At 41.7% G+C, this 23,190-nt stretch overlaps 2 protein-coding genes and 1 long non-coding RNA gene across 6 annotated transcripts in view; 2 read left to right on the top strand and 1 right to left on the bottom strand.

The window, feature by feature from the left end:
• Positions 1-7,120, bottom strand: part of LOC147145527 (insulin-like growth factor-binding protein 4) — a 28,061-nt gene extending 20,941 nt beyond the window's left edge. Inside the window, exon 1 of the mRNA XM_086034693.1 lies at positions 6,273-7,120. Within this exon, the coding sequence (XP_085890819.1) occupies positions 6,273-6,636 (364 nt within the window). The 5' untranslated portion in view covers positions 6,637-7,120. The remainder of the gene's footprint in view (positions 1-6,272) is intronic.
• A 721-nt stretch (positions 7,121-7,841) lies between these two features.
• The window catches only part of LOC147145525 (zinc finger protein Aiolos-like), a 15,790-nt gene continuing 441 nt past the window's right edge, over positions 7,842-23,190 (top strand). The window contains exons 1-9 of one of the 4 annotated variants that reach the window (XM_086034458.1): positions 7,842-7,892; positions 8,539-8,610; positions 9,163-9,231; positions 9,469-9,558; positions 15,722-16,114; positions 18,599-18,766; positions 19,150-19,266; positions 20,025-20,135; positions 22,644-23,190. The exon at positions 22,644-23,190 is cut by the window's right edge and continues 441 nt beyond it. In XM_086034458.1, coding sequence (XP_085890584.1) covers positions 9,180-9,231; positions 9,469-9,558; positions 15,722-16,114; positions 18,599-18,766; positions 19,150-19,266; positions 20,025-20,135; positions 22,644-23,190 — 1,478 coding nt within the window. In that variant the 5' untranslated portion in view covers positions 7,842-7,892; positions 8,539-8,610; positions 9,163-9,179. Of the gene's footprint in view, positions 7,893-8,480; positions 8,611-9,162; positions 9,232-9,468; positions 9,559-11,493; positions 11,651-15,721; positions 16,115-18,598; positions 18,767-19,149; positions 19,267-20,024; positions 20,136-22,643 lie in introns of those variants that run through there. The other 3 variants (XM_086034457.1, XM_086034460.1, XM_086034461.1) reach the window with 3 other exon arrangements.
• Positions 20,146-21,015, top strand: LOC147145526 (uncharacterized). Its single transcript, XR_015087292.1, has 3 exons — positions 20,146-20,420; positions 20,694-20,749; positions 21,003-21,015. It is a non-coding gene; the product is annotated as an uncharacterized LOC147145526 (long non-coding RNA).

Genomic DNA, 23,190 nt, shown 5'->3' with positions numbered 1-23,190 from the left:
AGAGTTAATTCACTCCTTTTTAGCCATCTCCGGGGGCGGCCATTTTGTCACTTCTGTCGACTGAAAATGACATCACAACTGCTCGGTTCTCAGTCAATCACGGCTGACCTGTTTTCTGAAGCTGAGCCTTGATTGGTCGTTACCTGAGCCCTAAGCAGTTCTGATGTCATTTTCAGTCGACAGAAGTGACAAAATGGCCGCCCCCTGAGATGGCTAAAAAGGGGTGGATTTTGCTGCTTAACGTATATTCCACAAGCGCAGTATTTATGAGAATGCCGTGTTTCAATTAGTGGGCCTGCTGGGAACATCCATCCATCCATTATCGATATTGCTTATCCTCACAAGGGTCGCGGGGCGTGCTGGAGCCTATCCCAGCAGTCTTCGGGCAGTACACCCTGAATTGGTTGCCAGCCAATCACAGGACACACAGAGACAAACATCCGCACTCACAATCACACCTAGGGGCAATTTAGAGAGTCCAATCAACTTACCATTCATTTTTTGGGAATTGTTTGAGGAAACCGGAGTACCCGAAGAAAACCCGCGCAGGCACAGGGAGAGCATGCAAACTCCACACAGGGAGGCCGGGGCCGGGATCGAACCCATGACCTCTGAACTGTGAGGCGGACGTGCTAACCAGTCGACCACCGTGCCGCCTGCTGGGAACATATTCTTGATAAAAATATGTTTGGGTTGATTTCCGCTTGAAGTCACATTATTATTTAATTGTTTTAGATCACGCATCCATCTATTTTCCCTACCACTTATCCTATTCGGGGTCGCAGCGTGCTCGAGACTATCGCAGCTGACATCAGGGAAAAGGCAGACTATAGCCAATCAAACAGCCATTCATACTCACTGAGTGGGACCTGAAGCCACACGGCCTGCACAGTAGTCACGACAGTGAACCGCTACACCATCACTGACCCGTTTAACATGGTTCCAGCTTCAAATAATCTTAATGCCACATTTTTCATGTTATACAGCTCTTACCCCTCCTGAATGGATGTTTTTACAATGGGCACTAGACCTGCCTCTGGCATGGTTGAAATATGGCGTGGTTTGCTTTGGATCACGAGCCTTTCTTTTTTTCTCTGCACTTGTTTTTTTTTATGTTCCCTTCAGTGTGGTCCAACTTAATCTTGGTTTCATCTTCAAAGCACCTCATTCCAGAACTGTGAGGAAGTCTGAAGCAAACTGCATTTTTCCGAAAATGTTTCATAGGTTTCTCCTTCTCAATCAACTGCAATTACTTGTGCAGGTTTGAAAATTGAGGGTTACGTCAAATGATAGCCGCAACTCCTATATAGGATGTTTTTGTTAAACCCCAAATCAAAGCTGAAAGGCTTCGCTTCATTTACACCGTCAAGTCTCTCAAAATTCATTGTGGTGAAAGTAAAACAGGTGCATTTGGTGGATATTTCATCATTTCTTAAACAGGTTTACAGTCCACATAAAGAAACAAGACAAATCAAGCAAAGAACTAGGCTAAAACAACAATAACAACAACAACAACATATTAAAGTTATTTTTCTCATGGGAGGATAAGAACAACTAATTAATTAATTCACAGGCTATTGAGCACAAACAAAGATTATTTTGTTGTTGTTAATTTTCTGGCAGAGTTAAAAAGCCACCCAGAATTTCTTCAGGGATACGGGAACTCCCTTTTCAGAGTCAACATCAAATGTTGCCAAAACAGCAATCCACTGTCAACACAGCCAAGTCTAAAGCAATTGTAACAACACTCATCAATAAAATCACTGCGTGCTGTATGTAAAAGGGCAATGAAAGCAGGGAGTTGTCTTAATTTGCTCAAGCCAAAACATAATAGTAAATCAACAGAAATTTCCAAAAAGAAAAAAAACTACTGCTAGTGCTACATTGCCACATGCTGCACTTCCCAGTGTTCCAGCTAATGCCAAAACAGATCTCCAGGTGTATGCTGCGTTTTTAAGTCAGGAATCCGCCATGAGCAGGGCAGGGATGGTTTGCTTGATAGATTGTTGATATAATCCACAAGAAGAAATACAGTACATCTGAAAAGATTTGAACAAGGCACATGTCATTGTCGTACAGGATTCTTTTGAACTGCAAATGTCTTTTTAAGATTCTTCAAATAACTGAGCAGGGATCACAGAAAGTGAACATGAATGTAGATGATTCATTCATCTTAGTAGCATCAGCAGATGTGTTTGTTCTACCATAATGAAAAACAAATCAGAATCCTTGCCGTCCAATATTCTAAATTCAATTTTGGAATAGCAATTAGCCAAATACATAATTATATATATATATATATATATATATATATATATATATATATATATATATATATATATATATATATATATATATATATATATATATTTAGATATATATATATTAGGGGTGGAGCTGTTTGTGTGTCTGCAAACACTTACTGTATACTTGCACACACACAATTTAACTGTAAAGTGAGATGCAAATTAAGTATTGCTGAGAGTTAACATTTATTTGTGTTATAATGATTGTCTTTAAGCTGTATTGTTTTTGGTGCAAGGTAATAATCTCCCAGGGATTCAGTGTCTTTCAGAAAGGTCAATGTTGGATTGTTTGTGGATCTCTCGGCTACAGCACTACGAGGGGTCCCTGTGCACGAAAGGACAGCAAGTAGCTGATCATATTTACTCCTGCATAAGAGCCACAGCTGTACAAATGCACTGCAGCACTCCGAGTAAGAAAATACACAACACTAAAGTACATCGGAGAGGCATGTATGAAATCCCCAATTTATATCAAGAGAGCAGTCACGTTTAAAGGGGAAGACAACCCAAACTTTTTTTTCCAAGAATATGTTCTATGCTGGCCCAATAGTTGCAACAAGACATTCTGATTAATATTGTGTTTGTGCAATAAGAGTTAATCCACCCATTTTTAGCTAGCTGAGGGGGCGGCCATTTTGTCACTTCTCTCGACTGAAGATTACACCGCAGTTGCTCAGGGCTCAGATAACGTCCAATCATGGCTCAGCTTCAGAAACCAGGTGAACCATGATTGGTCGTTATCTGAACCCTGAGCAACTGTGATGACATTTTCAGTTGACTGAAGTGACTGCCCGCAGTGATGGCTAAAAACGGGTGGATTTACGCTTATTCCACAAATGCAATATTTATCAAAACGCCTTGTTTCAACTAGTGGGAGTGCATAGACCATATTCTTGAGTTGACTTCCTCTTTAACAACACTATTTCTAAAATACATGATGGGTGAAGAGAAATGCAGGGCTGAATCTTCACAGACCTTTACTTATGCATTTGTTCAAGGTCACAAGTTCACCAAACGTTCTCCAGACGTTCCCCAGACGTTCCCCAGACATTTGCCTCTACTTTTCTTGTCGCAAGGAAATGTTCAAAATCCACCTGAACAAGTTCAAACATTTGAAGAAGTAAAACAAGAAAACACATTAAAACTGTTAGCGTACGTCTGGAGAACGTCTGGCGAACATTTGCGACCTTGAACGAACTCTGGCGCGCCCTGACGTGAACGCGCATTTCGCTACCTTGGCCAACACTCGCAAACGATATCCCCTCAGTGGGATAGGGGCTTTTACATCCGTATCCATTTGTAAATATTGTTTTTGTTTTTCACAAAAAGAAGAATTTGTATGTCGTACCGGTGAAGACTTGATCGGAATGTCGGACCAGATGCCAACACACACACAGTGACTTATTGTAAGTATTAGGGTAGACAGGCTTTCAAAGAAGTGGACGTTATCACTAAATCTGCCTCAAACCTTGATATGGGATAGCAGACGGCGTTTGGGAGTTAGCTACAATGGAAACGAGGTGCAAATAATAAATTGATGGTCTACATGTTTCGGAGACAAATACTGTTTGCTCCTTTGACCCTGGCCAGCTGTTGAGACCTGCTTACAGATTCCTTCATAGTGAAATTCTCTTGGATTTTAAAAACTTTCTTCTGTTTTTATCCAGTGGGTTCACGGTGCGAAGAGTGAAGCACATATTCATGAGAATGGTGAATTCTCCGAAATTCTCCTAACCCTTGTTTAATAGCGCAGAAATCTCCTACTTCTGACAAGAGTTTCTTTTCACCTTTCTCATGTGCTAATTTCTTCTCATTATTATTATTATTATTATTATTATTATTATTATTACTATTATTATTATTATATATGTTTTTTATTATTATTATTATTATTATTACTATTATCCATCCATCTATCTATTATCAAATCTGCTTATCCTCACAAGGGTCGCAAGCATGCTGGAGCCTATCCCAGCAGTCTTCGGGCAGTAGGCGGGGGACACCCCGAATTGGTTGCCAGCCAATCACAGGGCACACAGAGACAAACAAACAACCGCACTCACCATCTCACCTAGGGGCAATTTAGAGTCATCAATCAACCTACCATGCGTGTTTTTGGAATGTGGGAGGGAACCGGAGTACCCTGAGAAAACCCACGCAGGCACGGGGAGAACATGGAAACTCCACAAAGGAAGGCCGGGGGTGGATTCGAACCCACGACTTCTGCACTGTGAGGCGGACGTCGAGCACTCGACCACCGTGCCGCCCTTTTATTATTATTATTATTATTATTACTTTTGACTAGAGTTTCTTTTCACCTTTCTTCTGTGCTCATTTTTACTACACTGCTATGAATATATAAATCATTCTTGTGTGGTGGATCTGAGTTGCTGCCCAGAAGAATTGATTTACTGCGTATCAGGCACATCGCCCCCACTTTGTTATGATCCCAAGGGTAATAAGAAGCCCAGAGCCTAACAGAACTAAGTGGTCAGGTTTCAGAACATCAAAAAGACTTTTGAACTTAGCAAATGAACCCTCGGCCTTTAACAACAAGTTCAAACCCCCTCGTGTGCAATTTCCAGTTGCGTCGGTGTCAGGTTCACACCAATTGAGTTATACATTATTCTTACAGTCGGTGTTGTAGAAACTCAGAATGTGGTCAGCACTAGGACAGCCCTCCTCTTTTTTTTTATCATGCTCTAAACAGCTTTCCGCGTCTTTCTGATTCCATTTAGTCACGCTATGTGCTGGCCTAACCTATGCTGGCCCTGCACGGAGAGCAGAAGGCTCTCATTTCAGCTCTGGCAGAATGAGTGCTGATGAGCTCATCCTCCTGCAGGAGCTGGACGCGGTGGGCGATGCATTCGAAGGCTTGTTAGGGCTCGGGGGCGGCGGTGGGGGGCAGTGGAAACAGATGCTGCACTGGAGATGAGTGTCCTGGGACTTTTATAATGACCGATCCAAGTCTTTGTTGTTCTGGCTGGAGCCGAAAGCCCGTGCATTTACCAGTTTATTCGAGCAACGCGGGACCAGTATGCGGGTAGATTGGATCAAATAAAAGAACCGCGTCCGGGACACTTCATAACGACTGCCTCACACAGAATAACGGACATCAACAGCACTCCACAGAAAGAGTTGATGTTGCATCAGTAGGGAGAAGTTAAAGTCCACTGAACTGGAAAGGGATATGCCGACAAGGCGTCCCTCGTTGTAGAAGTAAAAACAGGCCTAAATGTATGTAGCAGCAAAACAACAAAGTGGAGAATACAAACTCTGTCCGGAGGTGTGCGATCAAGACGCCAAGGAGACGTGCAAATTTCGACCTTTTGCAGCAGTCGGACGAGGAATGAAAACGCACAAAGTGAATTGCTGATTGCAGAGAGCTCTATTAGCCCCAGACTGGCCACACTCCATTACAGTCTTTTGATACTGCAGCTTTTACTGCCTCCTCGCAGTACACGCACACACACCACACACACAGGCGTAGACGCTCACATTCCCACAACCACCGACAATGCTTTTCACTGCCTGCACAATCTCAGGAACTGAGACACATGCACGCCTTTTAATATGACTATTTTGAATAATGTAACTTGTGGGTCAAAAGGTCACCCAGAGCGCACGCTCGAGCAGCAGATGTCTCCGGCGCGAGCTCCTCGCGCATACACGCCTACGCCAGCTATCAGCACAGCACTCTGCTCTGCTTTGGATCCCGCTGCGGGGCCCCTTTCGCAGCAAGTGACTGCAAGACAACGGGGGAACTGTGTGCATGCCCCCAACAGGCCATGCAGAAGGAGCTGCTGTGCGGGCTGCAGCTAAGATCAGTGTAAACAACACTGTTCAAACCACTCCCAGGTATATCCAGCAGCGGTCCACAAAGTGCCAGCCCAGGCATAGCGTAGACATTCCTTGTCAGTGACTGACTTGAGCTCAAAGGACAAGATCACACGTGAAGAAGCTCACCTGAGTTTTCCTCCACCTCCCTCTCGTCGGTGCACACCCCCTGGCCGTGCATGAGCGAGTGCAGCGGTCTCTCGATACCCTGTGGCGGGTAGCAGCGCAGGCCGGTCCCACATCGCGGCGAGTAGACGCCGCAGTGGGCCCCTTTCGGCAGGGCGCATGTGGGGCAGCAGCCGCAGCCGGGCTCGCGCACCGTCTCCTCGCAGTTTTCCGGCAGTTGACAGCTGGCTAGCCTCTCCTCGGAACACACCGGGCAGCGGATGGCCTGGTCGGACAAGCAGAGTGCCACTAGCATCCAAGTGGCAAAAGCCCACAGGCCCCAGTAGGATGGAGCCGGCGCCACCGCCACGCCGCCCGCACGCACCATGGCAGCCTGCAGGCGATGCTATGCCAGTACCGGTCACCTTGCCTTCCTGACTGATGTTCAGCTTCAGCTCACTTTTCTAATTCCAAACAGCAGATTGGAGCCCAACCAGGGGACGGGAGTTGAGAGAAACTCTTTGTCCAGGGTGGTCTTTGATATTTTCAGCTCGGGACACAATGCCTCGTCTGTAATGCTTCTCTGTCCCACTGATTCAGTGGAACAGCAGTGAAATAGAAGCTTGCTCTTGATCTGCTCAGCCGGCGGATGGAGTGATGATAAGAACTCGGTTTTGTTGCGTTCAAACGAATATCCGCCGGCGTGTTCAGGTGAGCCCTGCAGAGACAAGTCCAGAGTCTTGCCACGTTCCGCCAAAACGCACAAAAATCAGGTCTGCGAGTGTCCAGCTGCAAAATCACCAAACGGCAATGTTATGAAGAGCAACTGCAGTCTCTCCTCTTGCTGGCGCCTGAGAATGGCTCAACTTGAGTGGCTTTCTTTGGACTTTATACTGGTCTATGGACACGCCTCTTTTTACAGTGAGAGGGAAGCTGAAAGGCTCAGCAGAGAAAAGCCAGACTAAAGCTCTCTCTCCCTCTCTGTCTCCTACTCACAACACAATCTTACTCCCTCTCCCTTGTTCTTCTCTCAACCTTGACTGCACAAAGAAGGGAATGGCAGAATCCTGCCCCGCGCGTTTGGAAACGCAACTCTCATTACCTTCAAATGTTTCGGACCCAGAACGGACAAGTTGTAGCGACCCCTAATTTACCTGCGAGACCATGACAACAGCTAGCGTGTGCGCTCATGTTTGTTTGATTTTGTCATGGCCCAGACCCCATTTTCTGATTTGTGCTCTCTTGTTATGTCCCGAAGTAAGCAGCAACGACTGGGAAATGGACAGTGTAACCCCTCCTAGCACCAGCCTGCTCCACTGGCCCCCATGCCTACAACCCCCCCCACCCCCACCCCACCCAAGAGAGTAAGATTTACTGAAACACTGACCAACAGCTTATTAAGTGCGTTCTCTCATCTGATTCTGCACCTTAATTTGTGTTTCCCGTGTGCCCTCCAAGCATCCCTTCAAGGTTTTGAACAAGATTTTAATCATCGGCATCGTTTTCCCCCCTGCTCCATTGCCTCCTTTTTACCATGGAAACCTTGCATGTATTGTACTGCCTTTGTGTGTATGCTTTTTTTCTTCAGGCGGGTGGCTGGTTGCCAAGGTGGCCCATGGGTAGCTGCCAAGTCTTACAACTCAGGTGGGTGCTTCACTGTGTTTTCTTCATTCTGATGCGCCAGGCACTTCATGTGCAATGGCTTAGTTCAGCTGATAAATATTGCCAGCTATTTATTCAACATAATGCTTTGTCATGGAGCCAAATATGCTTTCAACTTGAATATATGCCCCAAAAGTGTGTCTGTGTGCTGAAGTTTTTCCATTGTTTGTTGTTTTCCTAAATGTTTTCTTATTGATAATTCACCAGATAATGACTGCTTCTGAGCTGTATTCAGGTGTGAAATGTTTTTACCCAATCGAGTGTCTTGATGCAGATTCCATGTTTATCAGGTTTGTGAGTTTCTTTTAGCCACAAGATGGCGCAGTTGTTCCTTGAAATACAAGATCCATGTGGATCGATTTGATATCATTATCAGATTGGATAGATTTGATATCATTGTCAGTATCGATTATTCATTCAGTCATAAACATCATGCTTAAATATATAGCTCCAAATGTCCATATTCAAATGATAGAAAAGGTCATTTGGTCCTCTAAAGAATGGCTGCTGGTGCGTTTTGAATTTGCATCATCTTTGTTGCTCCACCTTGTTTGAAATGAGGCCTGTTCCTTTAAGTGATCTCTCCAAAAGCCTTCTTAGTGATGTTGCTTGTATTCCTTATTCACAGAAACTGGTGGAACGTGAAATCTTCCTCTGAGTGAGCAGATCTTGAAGTGCAAAGCACAAAGCGGGTAAGCAGGTAAGTTGATTTCTGGATAACCTTTATTAATTGATTAATGTTACCCCCGCCCCCAAATTTTTATTTATTTATATACTGTATATATTTTTTTTTCACATTTTGTTTGATTATACAAATAAATTGGAATATATTTTAACACGTCACCATGCATGTGAGCCTTTGGTTGAGCAAAGTTTTTTTTTTTGCCTGTACATTTATTGTATCTCACAATTCAAAGTACTTCTTTTGATCTTTTTTAATCATGCATATAAATCAAGTCCAGATGAAATCTACAAGCTAAAATTTATTTTGTTTTCATAAGTGGGAGGCTGGAATCATCAATTATTTTTACTAGTGTTAGTGTCTTGGTGTGGAAAGTTCTTTTACACTTGTGCAAACATGGCAGGAAATACACATGCAGCGAACGTTTCTCACATCAGGCTAAATGTAATGACAGGGTCGAGCAACCAACCGTGGACTTGTACCCTTCTGGTTATGCTTAAAATAAACCTCTTTTCACACTTTCTTACCACCTTTCCATGCCTTGTTTAACAAATGTTCTCCTTTTTACAGAAAAAACTTTTTCCATCATGAACACCGATAAGAGTCCTGGATTTGTACCCACAAGAGGAAATGGCATTGGTGAGTGTCTTGCTCCTTCTCTCTCGCACCGTCATAATCCCGCTACTACACATAACATTTTTAATTTATTTAAGGTATTCACAAATGGGTCAGAAGGCATTGGTGGTCTGTCCATTGCAATTGCACAATAACTCATCATCTAAATCTAAATCATATAAATTTATCCCGGGGATTATTATGTTAACGAAACATGAATTACAGGAAAGCTTTTTAAGATGCAGTATGCTTCTTTCTCAGGCAATTTCACTGATGATGCAAATATGAAGCCACTGGAGGAGGAAGAAAGGGATATGTCACTCACAGAGAATGGAATGCGGTGCATCAAAGGTAGGCTATACCAGCTAATATTTTTTTAGTGCACAAGCATTTGATCCAGTTAGGTGACTCCTTAAAGCGGAAGTCAACCCAAACATATTTTTTCAAGAATATACTTCTATACAAGCCCGCTAGTCGAAACAGGGCATTCTGATAAATATTGCGTTTGTGGAATAAGAGTTAATCCACCCGGTTTTAGCCATCTCTCGGGGTGGCCATTTTGTGACTTCTGTCGACAGAAAATGACATCACAACTGCTCACAGCGACCAATCATGGCTCAGATTCAGAAAACAGTTGAGCTGTGATTGGTCGTTACTTGAGCCCTGAGCATTTGTGATGTCATTTTCAGATGACAAAAGTGACAAAATGGCCGCCCCCAGAGATGGCTAAAAAGGGGTGGATTTTGCTGCTTAACTCATATTCCACAAACGCATTATTAATCAGAATGCCGTGTTTCAACTAGTGGGCCTGCATAGAACATATTCTTGAAAAAAAATATGTTTGTATTGACTATGTTGACTTCCACTTTAAAGACGCTTGTATATTCTTGGCTTCAATGAGTTTGCTTCAGGAGCAGCCATACATGCCCATGCCATAACATCACCTCGAGTTTGGTGTTTGGTTCATGATTTGGTATGGTCTGGAGCATTGGTTCTCAATTGTTGTCACCCTAGGACCCGCCTCTTCGTATTGTTGCAAAGTCATGATTCATTTTATAGAAGTTAAGAACAATAAAGCAGTTTTTTGTTTGCAAATAGCCTCTGAAAACACAAATTTACAGTATGGTACATTTTTCCACGCAGTTTCAAATGAGTTTGACGCATATTGCTTGCTATGGTGTCTGCTAGCCGAAAGGCTGAGCTGCAATGTATTTGTTTACAGAATAGCTAGTGACTAGAGTACAAGTGAGTAAAATTTCCTGACACTTACCCAATATTGTATGTTCTCTGTATGAACTTGGTTCACATCAGTACTGTTCTGAAAAATGTTTTACTAGCTAGCCGCGACCCACTCAAAATGGGTCTGCGACATACTTTTGGGTGCCGACCAAGGTTATTATCGAAACGAAACGAAATAACGAAAACTAAAATTAAAAAAGCATTTTCGTTTAAGAAATAAAATGAAAACGAAAATGTTTTTTTGAAAAACGATAACTAACTAAAACGACATTGTCTCCTCACAAGACTATCTCATACGAACGATAATCGTAGCGAAAATACCATTCGTTTTCGTCTTTGTAAGCTTTTGCGATCATTTAAAACATGTTATTTTGAAGCAAATATGACCGGTGCCTTTTGTTTCCGACTTTTGGAAGTGCAAATTGTGTTTGTTTCAAAGTCAAGCTGTTCTACGGCCCCTGGGATTATATTGCTTTATTATTAGATCCGGCCCGCAGCAAGCCGGTGTGGGTAGCAGAAGTGATCGGGTCCTTCGCGCCTGCTGATGACGTCACGCTTTAAAATATATTGTAGCGTCTTCCAAGAACACAGATGTAGTTTAAATATCACGTTTTTACTAGTCCAACCGGCTACTGTGGCTCGCAGCCGACGCCAATACAGTACGACAACCGTTCAGTGAAAAAGAGCAACGGCTCTCCTGTTCGTCCTCCGCTACTCTCGCTCGCATGCCCCCCCATCCAGCCGCACGATGCATTCAATAACCTCGGAAACAAAACAACTTGGCAAGACACAAATTCGACCACAACACTGATAACCCAATTTGTTACACTATTTCTGTAAAATATTTCTTTGCATCTATGTTTGCCACCCCTTGGCTGTTCTACGCCCCACTTTTCGTGGCTTTCAGAATCGGATTGTGGTGAAAAGTTATTCATAGTAAAACACACTCTAGAAATCTCACGTTGTTTTATGATTAGTAATTGTTGGCATTTGATAAATTCATTGAGTTTCGACATAGTGCTGAGATGTCCCACACTGTGAGCAGGCATTGAACGCTATTCAAGCGCTCAGTGTTGATAGTGAGTGACTTTTCTTTTCTCTTTCCTTCTTCGACACAGCTCGTAGTTTGTTCATGCCAGCTAACTCAGTAGTTGCAGATTGCCCGTGTTTCACCACGTTTGTTGTTGTGTGTAAATGTTAAAAGGTGAGTTTAATCATTTAAGTTCGTGTCAGATAACTGCTGTACATAATAGCCTAGATGTGTTCTCGTGAGTGATGTCACGTTGATGAACACTAGTTAGTAATTTCGGCTAGTATGCTAACTATTCTAGTGATGAAAGGTGTGAATGTGTATTGTATGGCTGATTAATTTCTTAATACAGTGAATTGTAATGTTTAAGAATATTGTTAACAAATGGATATACATTGGATGATGTTGCTAGGTTATTCTTTGTGTGTGTGTGTTGTTGCAGACCACAATAAATAGACGTGTCAAGTGGAATACGGGCATGTGTTTTCTGACAGGAGCACCCACATTCATACCTTGCCACTCTAAAATAGTCAGCTGGACACATCATACCAATCATATGATGCTCTCCGTTTTACTTCACATTATGTACAGTTCATACAATCTTGCAGCCCGAGTCAGCCAGAAAATTGTTTGCAGCTTGGCAAGAGAAACGCAAACGAAAGTGACGTACGAGCTGCCTCGCAAAAGTAGCAGTAAATGTACTTTATTTTATTTTTTATTTAGTAACACCAAAGATAAAAACACAACAGCCAGGGGGGTGACAAACATAGAGGTAAAGAAATATATTACAGATATATAAAGCGTGAGACATCATCAGCAGGCGCGACGGACCCGATCCAATCTGGACATTTAAAAAAAATTAAATGAACATTCTATCAGTCCGGCCCTCGGATTGTCGCAATTTCTTTTATTTGGCCCTCCGTCCATTTGACTTTGACACCCCTGATTTAAAATGTAAAACACGGCAGTGCCGGTTTTACGACAGTTGTACAGTCGTACGGCACCTCGACGTCTGAAGTGACGTAACGTGTTTACAATTAGGTCTGATGGGTATAAAACAAAACTAAAACAACATTATAATGGCAAAAGTTGGGAGAAAACGACAGAGCACCATTTGGGATTATTTTGATTATGATTGTGTCTCGGACAAAAGCAAATGCATTGTCACGGAGACGGGTCTCGTGCGGCATATTGCTCGAGGGGAAAAACCTCTCTCTGTCGCTCTCTGTCTCTCTCTCTCTCTCTCTCTCTCTCTCTCTCTCTCTCTCTCTCTCTCGCACACGCACCCACACACTTTCAGGGCTTAAATTTGTTGAGATATATTCTGATGTTACAAGTCTGCACTCTCCTGTTCAATTGCCAGGTTTTTATGTTATGTTTTATGTTGCTTGTTTCATCTGCATTTTCACTTTAGAAGCAGCATTTATGCACTGCACCTTTCTTGGTCTTATTGCACTTAAGTTTAAGTGGACTGTTATGTTTTATTTGTTGATGGTTATTCATACATTGTTCGTAAGTTAATACATTTTTCAAATGGTATCGTTATTTAAATAAATAAGACTTGTTACTGTAAAAGAAAAATAATTAATTTGTCTTAAGAGCCCTGAAAATGGGAGAATTTTGGTATGATTTCTGGAAAATTCTACCCCTACTACAATGTTGCCAGTGGTTTCTCACAGCCTTGAGAATCCTCTGAGTTCATATTCATCAATGGGTTGCTTGATTGTAGATTTTGACAATAAACAAACGCTTACCTTCTCCAGAGCATTCTTGACTTGATGTTTTCCCTCATAGTAAAACATTCTGACATCATCCACTTTAGTTCTCTTGCCGCAGCTTAAGACTGATTGAAGGCCAAAAGTGATAACCTATTCTTAAATATCTGAGTTATCTAATGTCTATCCAAAAGAGCTTGCTTTTGGGTTGACAGAAAACGAAACTGAAGTCAGCAAGACCCACAAACAATCAGCAACTGAAGGTGACTGCCCTAAAAACTTACACAATATATCACAATATCTCCAAGGAAGAGACACAGAAATTGGAGGTATCCATGAGCTCCAGACTTCAGGCAGCTCTTCCATTTATCTGGGATCGGGTCTTAAGCAGGGAAGCCTAGATTTGCCTCTCTCCAGCTACTCTATCCAATTCTTCTGGAGGGGAACAAGTGATGTTCCCAGGGCATCCGAGAGACATACACTATGTCCCTTTTCCACTGTAGCAGTTCTACCCCAAAACAGCCTGGTTGGGTTGTGGTTGCTTTTCCATTACATTTTTTCAAGGCTTGGCGCCATTCCTCAGAACCTTTTTCCTCAGGGTCCCAAAACGCAGGCCAAGGAGGGCCGTGGTATCACTGTCATCTGATTGGCCGACAATTGTAGGCGTTTCTTTTAGCAATGTGGCAAGGAACACCATTGCACACTCACTCCCATTTCCCTGCTGACAGACGGGTGCTGGCGGTCGTGATGGCCAGGACCGGCCAAGAAACACACCGGCCGTTTGGGAAAATTCACATATTTTCCCGAAATTCCATACGGCTACCCCGTATGCCTGCCTGTGAATGAAATAATGACGCTTGTGCTAAAAAAAAAAAAAGTGAGACGTGCACACCTCACCAGGCCCATTCAATTGAATGGACCATTCAAGTGAATGAGAGTGAGTTCGACGACACGATCACAAAGTCGATCATCGAACTGCGGCCTAGGGTGCCCTATGTGGATGCCCTTATGTCTAAACATGGTGATTGTTATGGACAATCCGTGACGAGCACAGAAGTCCAATAATAGAACATCGCTCTGATATTTGATGGCAGGGGGAGCTGGGCACCTTTTTCCCAATCAAGCCCTTCAAGATGTCACTCTCATTCACATGAGCAATGAGGTCCCCCAGCAGAATGAGGGATCACTCAATGGGAGTTCAGGGGGCTAGCTCACCTGTTTTCTGAAGCTGAGCCATGATTGGTCGTTATCTGAGCCCTGAGCAACTTCGATGTCATCTTCAGTTGATAGAAGTGACAAAATGGCCGCCCCCTGAGCTAGCTAAAAATGGGTGGATTTCTCATATTCCACCAACACAATTTTAATCAGAATGCCGTGTTTAGCCTGCATTGAAAATATTCTGGAAAAAAATATGTTTGGGTTGACTTCCCATTTAAATAATTATAATAGCATTTGGACAATGACAAAATTCACTACAATAGATTTGAAGTAAAATAATTATGCCACTGAAGCTTTAATTTTCCCATTACCATTTAGGAATGACAGACAGGTGAGCCTCAGAAAACAGGTGAGCCATGATTGGTCGTGACAAAATGGTCGCCCCCTGAGATGGCTAAAAGTGGGTGCATTTTGGTGCTTCACTTATATTCCACAACCGTAATATTAATCAGAATGCCGTATTTCAACTAGTTGGCCTGCATAGAATGTATTCTGGAAAAAAAATATGTTTGGGTTGACTTCCTCTTTAAATGTTTGAAGATCTTCATTTTTTTTTTTTAATTTACATGTTTCTTCTGCCTGTTCCACTTGACTCCTACAAGATTCTCTAAAGCCTTGCTCTGCAGTACATCTGCATCATACATGTGGTTTATTGTGCTTCGAGCCAGCACTCTATATCAGGTGTCTGTGTGTGCAAAGTTTCCATTGCACCTCTGAACATTTCCCACAGTGCGAGAGGCCGCTTGTCAGCTCATTATCTGTCTGCTGATACCACGGTGAGGTTTTTGGATGGACCTGAATTCGCTGGTGGTTGGTTAACACCCAAGTTCTCAAAGAGAGGTCATACAAATGAGCCCTGAGGACATGTCAATGTTTCAGCATGTGGCCAGAACCTGCATAAAGAATGGTTTAAGTTAAGTAAAGGACATAAGGTTAATTTTATGTCTGGTTTCAATGTTTCATCAGTAAAAAAAAAACACCCGCAAGGAATGGAATTCCCTGCAGCATTTTTCACCTATCCTGGTTCTAATTTATGTGTATTCACAGAAGACGCCTTCCCCTAATCTTCATTACACATCTCCTGACTTGTTGTGATCTGCCCAAGTTCTTCCTTTAGCCATGCATGGAGACATGCTAGAATTTATCCTAAAGTAACAGTGACTGCAAATATGCATGTTCTGTAAACATTTATTGTGCATTTTGTAAATCTCATTACATTGAATAGTCTGTTTGTGGCCATATGGAGTAAATATAACCTCAAATGTTGTATATTATTTATTCATTGTGCCTTGCTTACTTTATCCTCACTTAGGCATGATTAAGGTCGAGGATGAAGAGATTGGAAACAATGAGACGTATCTCGAGGCTGAGAAAGAAAAAGCAATTTTGCCAATGGAAGAAAAAGTGGGTGTTACTCAGGAAGGAATGGAGGAAGGATACGATGGTGACAGGACAGAGGATGACGATGACAATGATGAAGAGAGAGATTATGTGGCTGAACCAGAGGACTTGTCGATGGTGGACTATTCACTTTACAACAGTGCAGCACTGCAGGATGCCTCAGCAGGGGCCACATCAGAGAGAACTTACATGGCAGGAGCCGTGACTCCCCACATGCAGTCAATGGGGAAGCTTAACTGTGACATCTGCGGCTTGTCCTGCGTCAGCATCAACGTACTGCTGGTGCACAAACGCAGCCACACGGGTAAGCACAGGAACCCAATCAACACTTCACATCATACAGCAACCCTTGTGCAATCATCCCTCTCTTGACACCTTCAGTAGATAGTGTTTTGTGCAAGGCGGGACAGAAAGTTGCTTTGAAATGGTTTGTGTCCAACATTTGTTTGAACGTGTTCAACGGACACTCTTATTCTTCATATCATCATAGACCATCTTCAGCCATTAAAAATGCTACTTTGAAGAGCTATTTTAACTAACTCATGATTATGGCTGATCTAGCCTTTGGCTAATAAATATGAATAGTAAATAAATATGAATATATTATTAAAATTCTATCATCAAACACGAACAGTTTCATGATGCTGGTTGACAACCAAATTATCCCTATTTAAAAAAGAATGTTCCCATAGGGTATAATGTTAAGTGAATTGTGACTTGCCACTTGCCATTATAGAATCTTTATTTAGAGTGCATCCAATTTTTGTATTTTACGAAACATTTTAACATTTAAAAATGTCAGGAAAAATGCAAAGCAAAGCTATCCTGTGTGTTAAGTAAAACTACTCAACCATTGAGGACGCCTGACAGACAAATGGAGAGGAAACGGGAAAGGGTGCGTTACAGCTGCGGTACCAGTCACCTAGTGGCGTTTTATAGGTATTGCATGGGGGAAATAATAAGCCTTGTAAGAGGGGATGTAAAAAGTCTACACATCCATGTTCACATTCAAGGTTTTCATAGTTCTGTATAAAACAAGATCAAAACAAATCATTTCAAAACTTTTACCACCATTAATGTGATCTATACCTCCTGCACAACTCAAATAAAAAAAAAAGAAATGTTTTTGAGAGGGAGAGGAAAACTAAACAACTGAGGTAATGTGGTTGCACAAGTGTGAACACCCTATAACAAGGGATGTGGCTGTCTTCAGAATTAACCCATCACATTCAAACTCGTAGTACATGGCAGTCAACACACACCTGCTACCATGCCTCTGATTAACCTGAAATTCAGATGTTCTAGTAGGCTTTTCCAGCCATTTGTTTCTTTCTATCAGAAGCCAAGGCTTTGTGTTTACACTGACAGCTATTTGGAACTGTTTATAATTCTCACCGCCTTGACTGAGGCACCAGTTACAGCTGAAGAAAAAAAAGCAGTCACCACCATGATTCACAGTAGGTACAGTATATGTTCGTTGCATGAGGATCAGTGCCAAAAACTGTACCCTTTGGGATTATGGCCTAAAACTTCAACCTTAGTTTCATCAGACCAGAACACATTTCCCTCTTTGGGAGTTTCCAAGTGTGTTTTTGCACTTAGAGGCACTTTATATGGTGGTAAGTTTGTGCTGACTGCCAAAGAATTTGAAAATGATTGGTTAATTCCGAATATAGCCCCATTTCCAAGTAAATAAGAGAGTGCTCACATTTGTGCAGCCATGTTACCTCAGTTGTTTAGTTTTACTTTCCCTCTCGAAAACATTTCATATTTTAATTGAGTTGTGCGGGTTACAAATCAAATTACCGGTAATGGTGGATTTTTGTTTTTAGATGAATGACAGTATTTTACTACCCAAAAAAGTGGAGTTTGAACAGGGGAGTGCACGATAAGAACTTAAGCATTCTGGTTGTTTTGTTAGTATGTATTGTCTTAGAAATTGGTACTCAACCTTGTTGTGAAACAACAGCAAAAAAATATTTTTCAGCACATGAAAAATTTGCTGATTCCCGATAGGTGTATGCATACATTTCCATCTGCTTGGTAAAAATAATTTGTGCAATTTATTCACTCTATATAGAATTCCTCATATTGTACTGAGCAGCTAGACCAGCCAGAGGTTTTGAACTTGGAAAAATTATCCCACAGGTTGACTTCTTTACTTAATGTATCTCATCTCTGTTTCACATTTGTTCTGGTATTTATTTTTCTAAACAAAGATGTTCTTCTCAGTTCATAGTAGCCGACTCAGTGTCGGAAGAGCCTCTGAACACAATAAGGCAGCATATTATTATTTATTTAAACATAAATGGAGCAGTATCACAAAATTCAAGGATATGTGATTTTGTGAATAGATTTTTGGTACGATAATCTCCCAGCTTCACTCAGAGTACTGTTGTAGTTGTCCGTTGTATATAGTATTTTATTTATTTATTTATTTATTTTCCAGTCATGTGAGAAAACAGTTTGGGAGATTGTGACAATGACTGTGGATAGTGGTTTGTTCCCTTTTCAAAGATGGTCGGTTATTGATAGGGTTTTGCAAGTCATTACAGTCACACAAGGAAGACGTAAAGAGTTGACATCAACATGGCCAGAAGAAGTTTACTTATTGAAAAATAACTATCGCAAGACTTCAATGAAGTATGTTCGAACAAATCATCGGTGTGTGGTATTTAATAGAGGTCCACGGTCCTTTATATTCCCGTTACAGGTAAAAAAAAAAAAAAAAGGAAATACACAAAACTCCGTAAGATATTTTATGGGAAAATGTTTTCATCCCTCCCAGGTGAGAGGCCATTCCACTGTGCTCAGTGTGGAGCTTCCTTTACCCAGAAAGGAAATCTGCTTCGCCACATCAAACTACACTCTGGGGAGAAGCCTTTCAAATGTCCCATGTGCAGCTATGCTTGCCGCCGACGTGACGCCCTGAGCGGGCACCTGCGCACCCACTCTGGTACCAGCCAGTCACATACACACTCAGTTGGTGCACTGATAGCGTATGCACCTGTGTCTTGTCTTAAAGCCGCACGCATGATTTCTGCGGCGCCTGCACAGCTTTTCCAGTAAGAACCCGCCATGCATGATTACACACATCACACATAACGTCTAACTCATTCACCTCTGAAAACTAGCACTTTCAGTTCATGTGATTCACCTTCTGGTATGCCGCACATCATCAGCTTTCAGGAAATGTTGGGTTAATAATACTCCATCAGTTTTCTATATCGTTTCGCCTGTTCAAGTTTGGCTGTCAGTGCTGTTCATGTTTTCAAAAAAACAAAAACAAACAAAAAAACAACAACAACTTATCGCTGAGTTTAAATGTCCTGCCCACAGTCGAGAAGCCCTTCAAATGCAACCTCTGCAGTCGCAGTTACAAGCAGCGCAGCTCCCTGGAGGAGCACAGAGAGAGGTGCCATGTGTACATTCACAGCAAAGGACCTGCTGAGAAAGGTGAGAAGCTATTGTGCGTTTATCATCCGTCCCGATAGACATTGTCCTCCACCAAAGCCGCTTCACATCACTTGCAAACGATGACACTGTAGCTGTGCTGTAGGCTGACAGTAATTGCACAGAGCATAAAGCTCTTATTGATTATGCTGTATATCTTGTTTTTACAGGCTGGTAAATGATTGAGTTTTATAGCTGCTGGCCCTTCATTACAGCAAAATAGGTTATGTATGCTGTGGTGTGGCGGCCTGCTGCTTAACAGACCACTTCCCCTCCCTGCAGTAGCACAGGGGAGCCAGTTATGTAGGGCACATGTTTCATCCAGTACACGCAAACCAACAAAATGCCTTTGCATTCTATTAGAAGCATACACCACCACACGCATGCGCACACGCACGCAGACACCCCCACACACACAGTTTTGTGCCTATGTGGTCACCAAATGTTGTACATTTACGCCTGATAGTGTGTGACTGGTGAGGAAGTACATCCTCATCCTGCACTGGTAAAGCACAAATGCACCAAAGCACAAAGGCACTTTTGATCTTACATCAATATCTTGTACTTCCTTTGCCTCAAGCTGCTGAGGTGTGATTCACTCCATTTTTATATCCAAGGTAGGGAGGAAAGTGGATATTTGGACACACCGCTGCATTATTTGTTTATTTATTTCGTATCTCATAACAACTTTCTTCATTTCCTTTTTTAGTTCTTACTCTTTTCTATCGCTTAAGCCTCTTTGCTCTGATTGTGTGAGGCAGACGACAGTCACCTATCCAGGACTCAGATGGGCACCGAGCGTGCTCTGCTACTTGACAGGCTCGCCACAAATGTAGCCAAACGCAAGAGTTCCATGCCGCAGAAATTTACAGGTAAGTTCCCCCTTCACAACCAGCAAACAATACAATTTTTTCAGTGAGATGTTTTCCACACTGACTGACTTTGTTGTTTAATTGATAAGTCTGTCGACATAATTTCACATTTCTATTAAATGTCTACCTGCTTACTGGATTCTTTCATTTCCTCACTTTAAGCTTCACTATAAAGCCCTTTTTTAAAATGTAATGTGTGTGCTTTTATATGTGCCTTTATGCTACGCTATTATGGACACGGATGTTGAGCTACACCTGTCGATCCAATCGTTACATCAATCAAAGGTTGGTCTAGATCATGTTATTGGAACATAATTTTAATTATTGAGACATGCTGGACAATTCTATGATTTCCCCTTTGAGGAAACAGTTTGGCATAACCATGACTATCCATCTCCACATGTTTTCTTTCCCTTTCAGTTCCTATAGGTGTAACAGCTTTGTCCATAAAGTGTGTTTTCAGTGAGCTTTTAAACATTTCACGTTGATTTTTTATTTTTTTTTTGGTCTGAGCTACTTGTCTGTCTTGTCTATCGCCGGGCCTCCATGTCTTGCCAGGAGCCTCACAGAGTTGTATCAGCCACCCTCAATTTTCAGCACCGACTGTGTCATAGGTAGGTACCGGTAACCATCCACAGATGTGTGCATGGATATCAGTCACAAATTCAGTAAATGGCTCACTCGGAAAGCCGGTTTGTTCATGCACACACAATCATTCTTTCCTTTGTAACACAAAAACTCCGAGTTGTAGTTTCACAATCGGATCTAAAGCTGAGTGCATGCATGAGGGTTATATGGGCACAACGCCTCCAAATGTCTTTATCGGGTTGACAAATGAAGTGACTTCTTTCAATATGATAACCACAGGGGGAAAAGCAAGGTAATGACTTCAACCGCAGGGCTAGAAAAAGGCGGGAGGTAAGAAACGTGAGCAGGTGCCTCACTGTCTGTGGCACAGCTGCAATTGAGGCCCTTGTCTGAGTCATCTGCTTCCTATCAGCTCTCTATGCCTCCAAGCACAACTGTTTCCTCTGGATTCTTTGATCTTTTGACCTATGAACCTAGTGTGCTCTTGTTTCTGTGTGAGGTTGGGCCCTCAAGGGCATGTGTGTATATGTGCGTATATATATATATATATATATATATATATATATATATATATATATATATATATATATATATATATATATATATATATATATATATATAGATATATAGATATATATAGATAGATAGATAGATAGATAGATAGATAGATAGACACACACATATATATATATATATATATATATATACACATATATACATACATTTATACATATATATTATACAATACAATACAATTTCATTTATATAGCGCATTTCATAACAGCTAGAGCTGTAACAAAGCATTTTACAAACAATACAATAAATAGAAAAAAAACTATAAAAGGCTGTGATACAACAAATAAATATAGATATAAATAATATATAGAATATGAATAAAAATATAAATAAATAAAGCCAATAAATTGACATAAAACGCGATATACAATTGACACCGGAAAAGAGTCGAAAATTTCAGGTCTGATCAAAAGCCAGAGAAAGGAAATGTGTCTTCATCCGAGTTTTAAAAATGGACAGAGTATTATAGAGTATACTAGTATAGTAGAGACAGAGTATATAACGTATTACACGATATTGTAAAAAAAAGAGCTCATATAAAAAAAACATTACAATATTCTGTTTTGGTAGATAATTACAGCATTCACAAAGTAATAGGCTTGGCCAGGCTCCTATTGGCGATTAGCGTGGGTAGGTGGCATCAAATTACACTGCACTAATAAACTAACGACCAGAGGGTGCTGGAACTGCACAAATGGAAAACAACTTGGGCTTTTAAACAGATTTGCTGCTATTAATATTGTGACATGAGGACGAGAATATATTGCGGCTATTTTAATATTGCAATATCACGATATATTTTGAAAAGATGACAAGTAAATGGTACTTTTTTTTTTTTTAAATAAAAGCGAACCATTCGAGTGACATTCTAAGAAATTACACCAGAATAAAAAATACACTAACAATAAAGATCTCTTGATTTTGTAAATTATTAAGACACTGAAATCTTTAAACACTCAGCAGCAACACCCTATGACACATCCAAGTTAAAGACAAGTTGTACATATACACTTTTTGTGATGAAAAAAAATGCATACAATAACAGTTACAATTATTGCTAACTGTTTTAAAAATCTTTTTATAATGAAAAACAGTAACTTTAAAGTTTTTATGAAATTATTTACACTTTTTAGGCATTGAAATCTTTGAATGTTCAACGGCATATTGTAACAAATCGGGTTATCTGTATTGTGATCGGATTTGTGTGTTGCTGAGTTGTGATGTTTCCGAGGTGCATTTTGAGAGGGTCCAACTATATACTATATATACTATATACTGTATATATACACACACATATACATAATGTATACAAACATCTGCTTTATTTTTGTGGTGCCGATCTAGGTGATAATGGTGTCTGTCTGGACCTGAGCTTGAACAGGAACACTGTTCATCAACAGGACCCTCCATTAGGCTCCCCGGGGCCTGACGTGCACTGCCAACAGCCATTCATGCGTTCGGGCCCAGACAGTGATCCGGCTCACTCTCAAAGGCCATACCCTGTTCTGTTAAGCCGCAATGACATCAATCCTATTGGCCTCCCCAACGGCCATAAGATGATCATGCCGTTGCCAGGTCTCCCTCACACACCCCAGCAACCTCCTGGCATGGATGTGTTCAACACTGATGGCGTCCAGGGATCTCCTATCATGTATAGCTTAGGCCACTTGCTGGGCGGGCTGAACCATCAGAATGGGATCCCGCACTCTCAGCCCATTCCCTTGTCACCACTGGAAGCTTTGCAGGTGGTGCGGGCTGACGGAGAAGCTGGGGGAATGCCTGGGGCCTTGTACTCGTGCAGCCACTGCAAGGTGATCTTTCTTGACTATGTCATGTTCACGATCCACATGGGCTGCCATGGATTCCGCGACCCGCTTGAGTGCAACGTGTG

Source organism: Filicampus tigris, chromosome 6 (assembly GCF_054856515.1).
Source record: "Filicampus tigris isolate MCC_2025a chromosome 6, RoL_Ftig_1.0, whole genome shotgun sequence".
Classification (NCBI taxonomy): domain Eukaryota; kingdom Metazoa; phylum Chordata; class Actinopteri; order Syngnathiformes; family Syngnathidae; genus Filicampus; species Filicampus tigris.
This window is presented reverse-complemented; position numbering and strand designations above follow the sequence as displayed.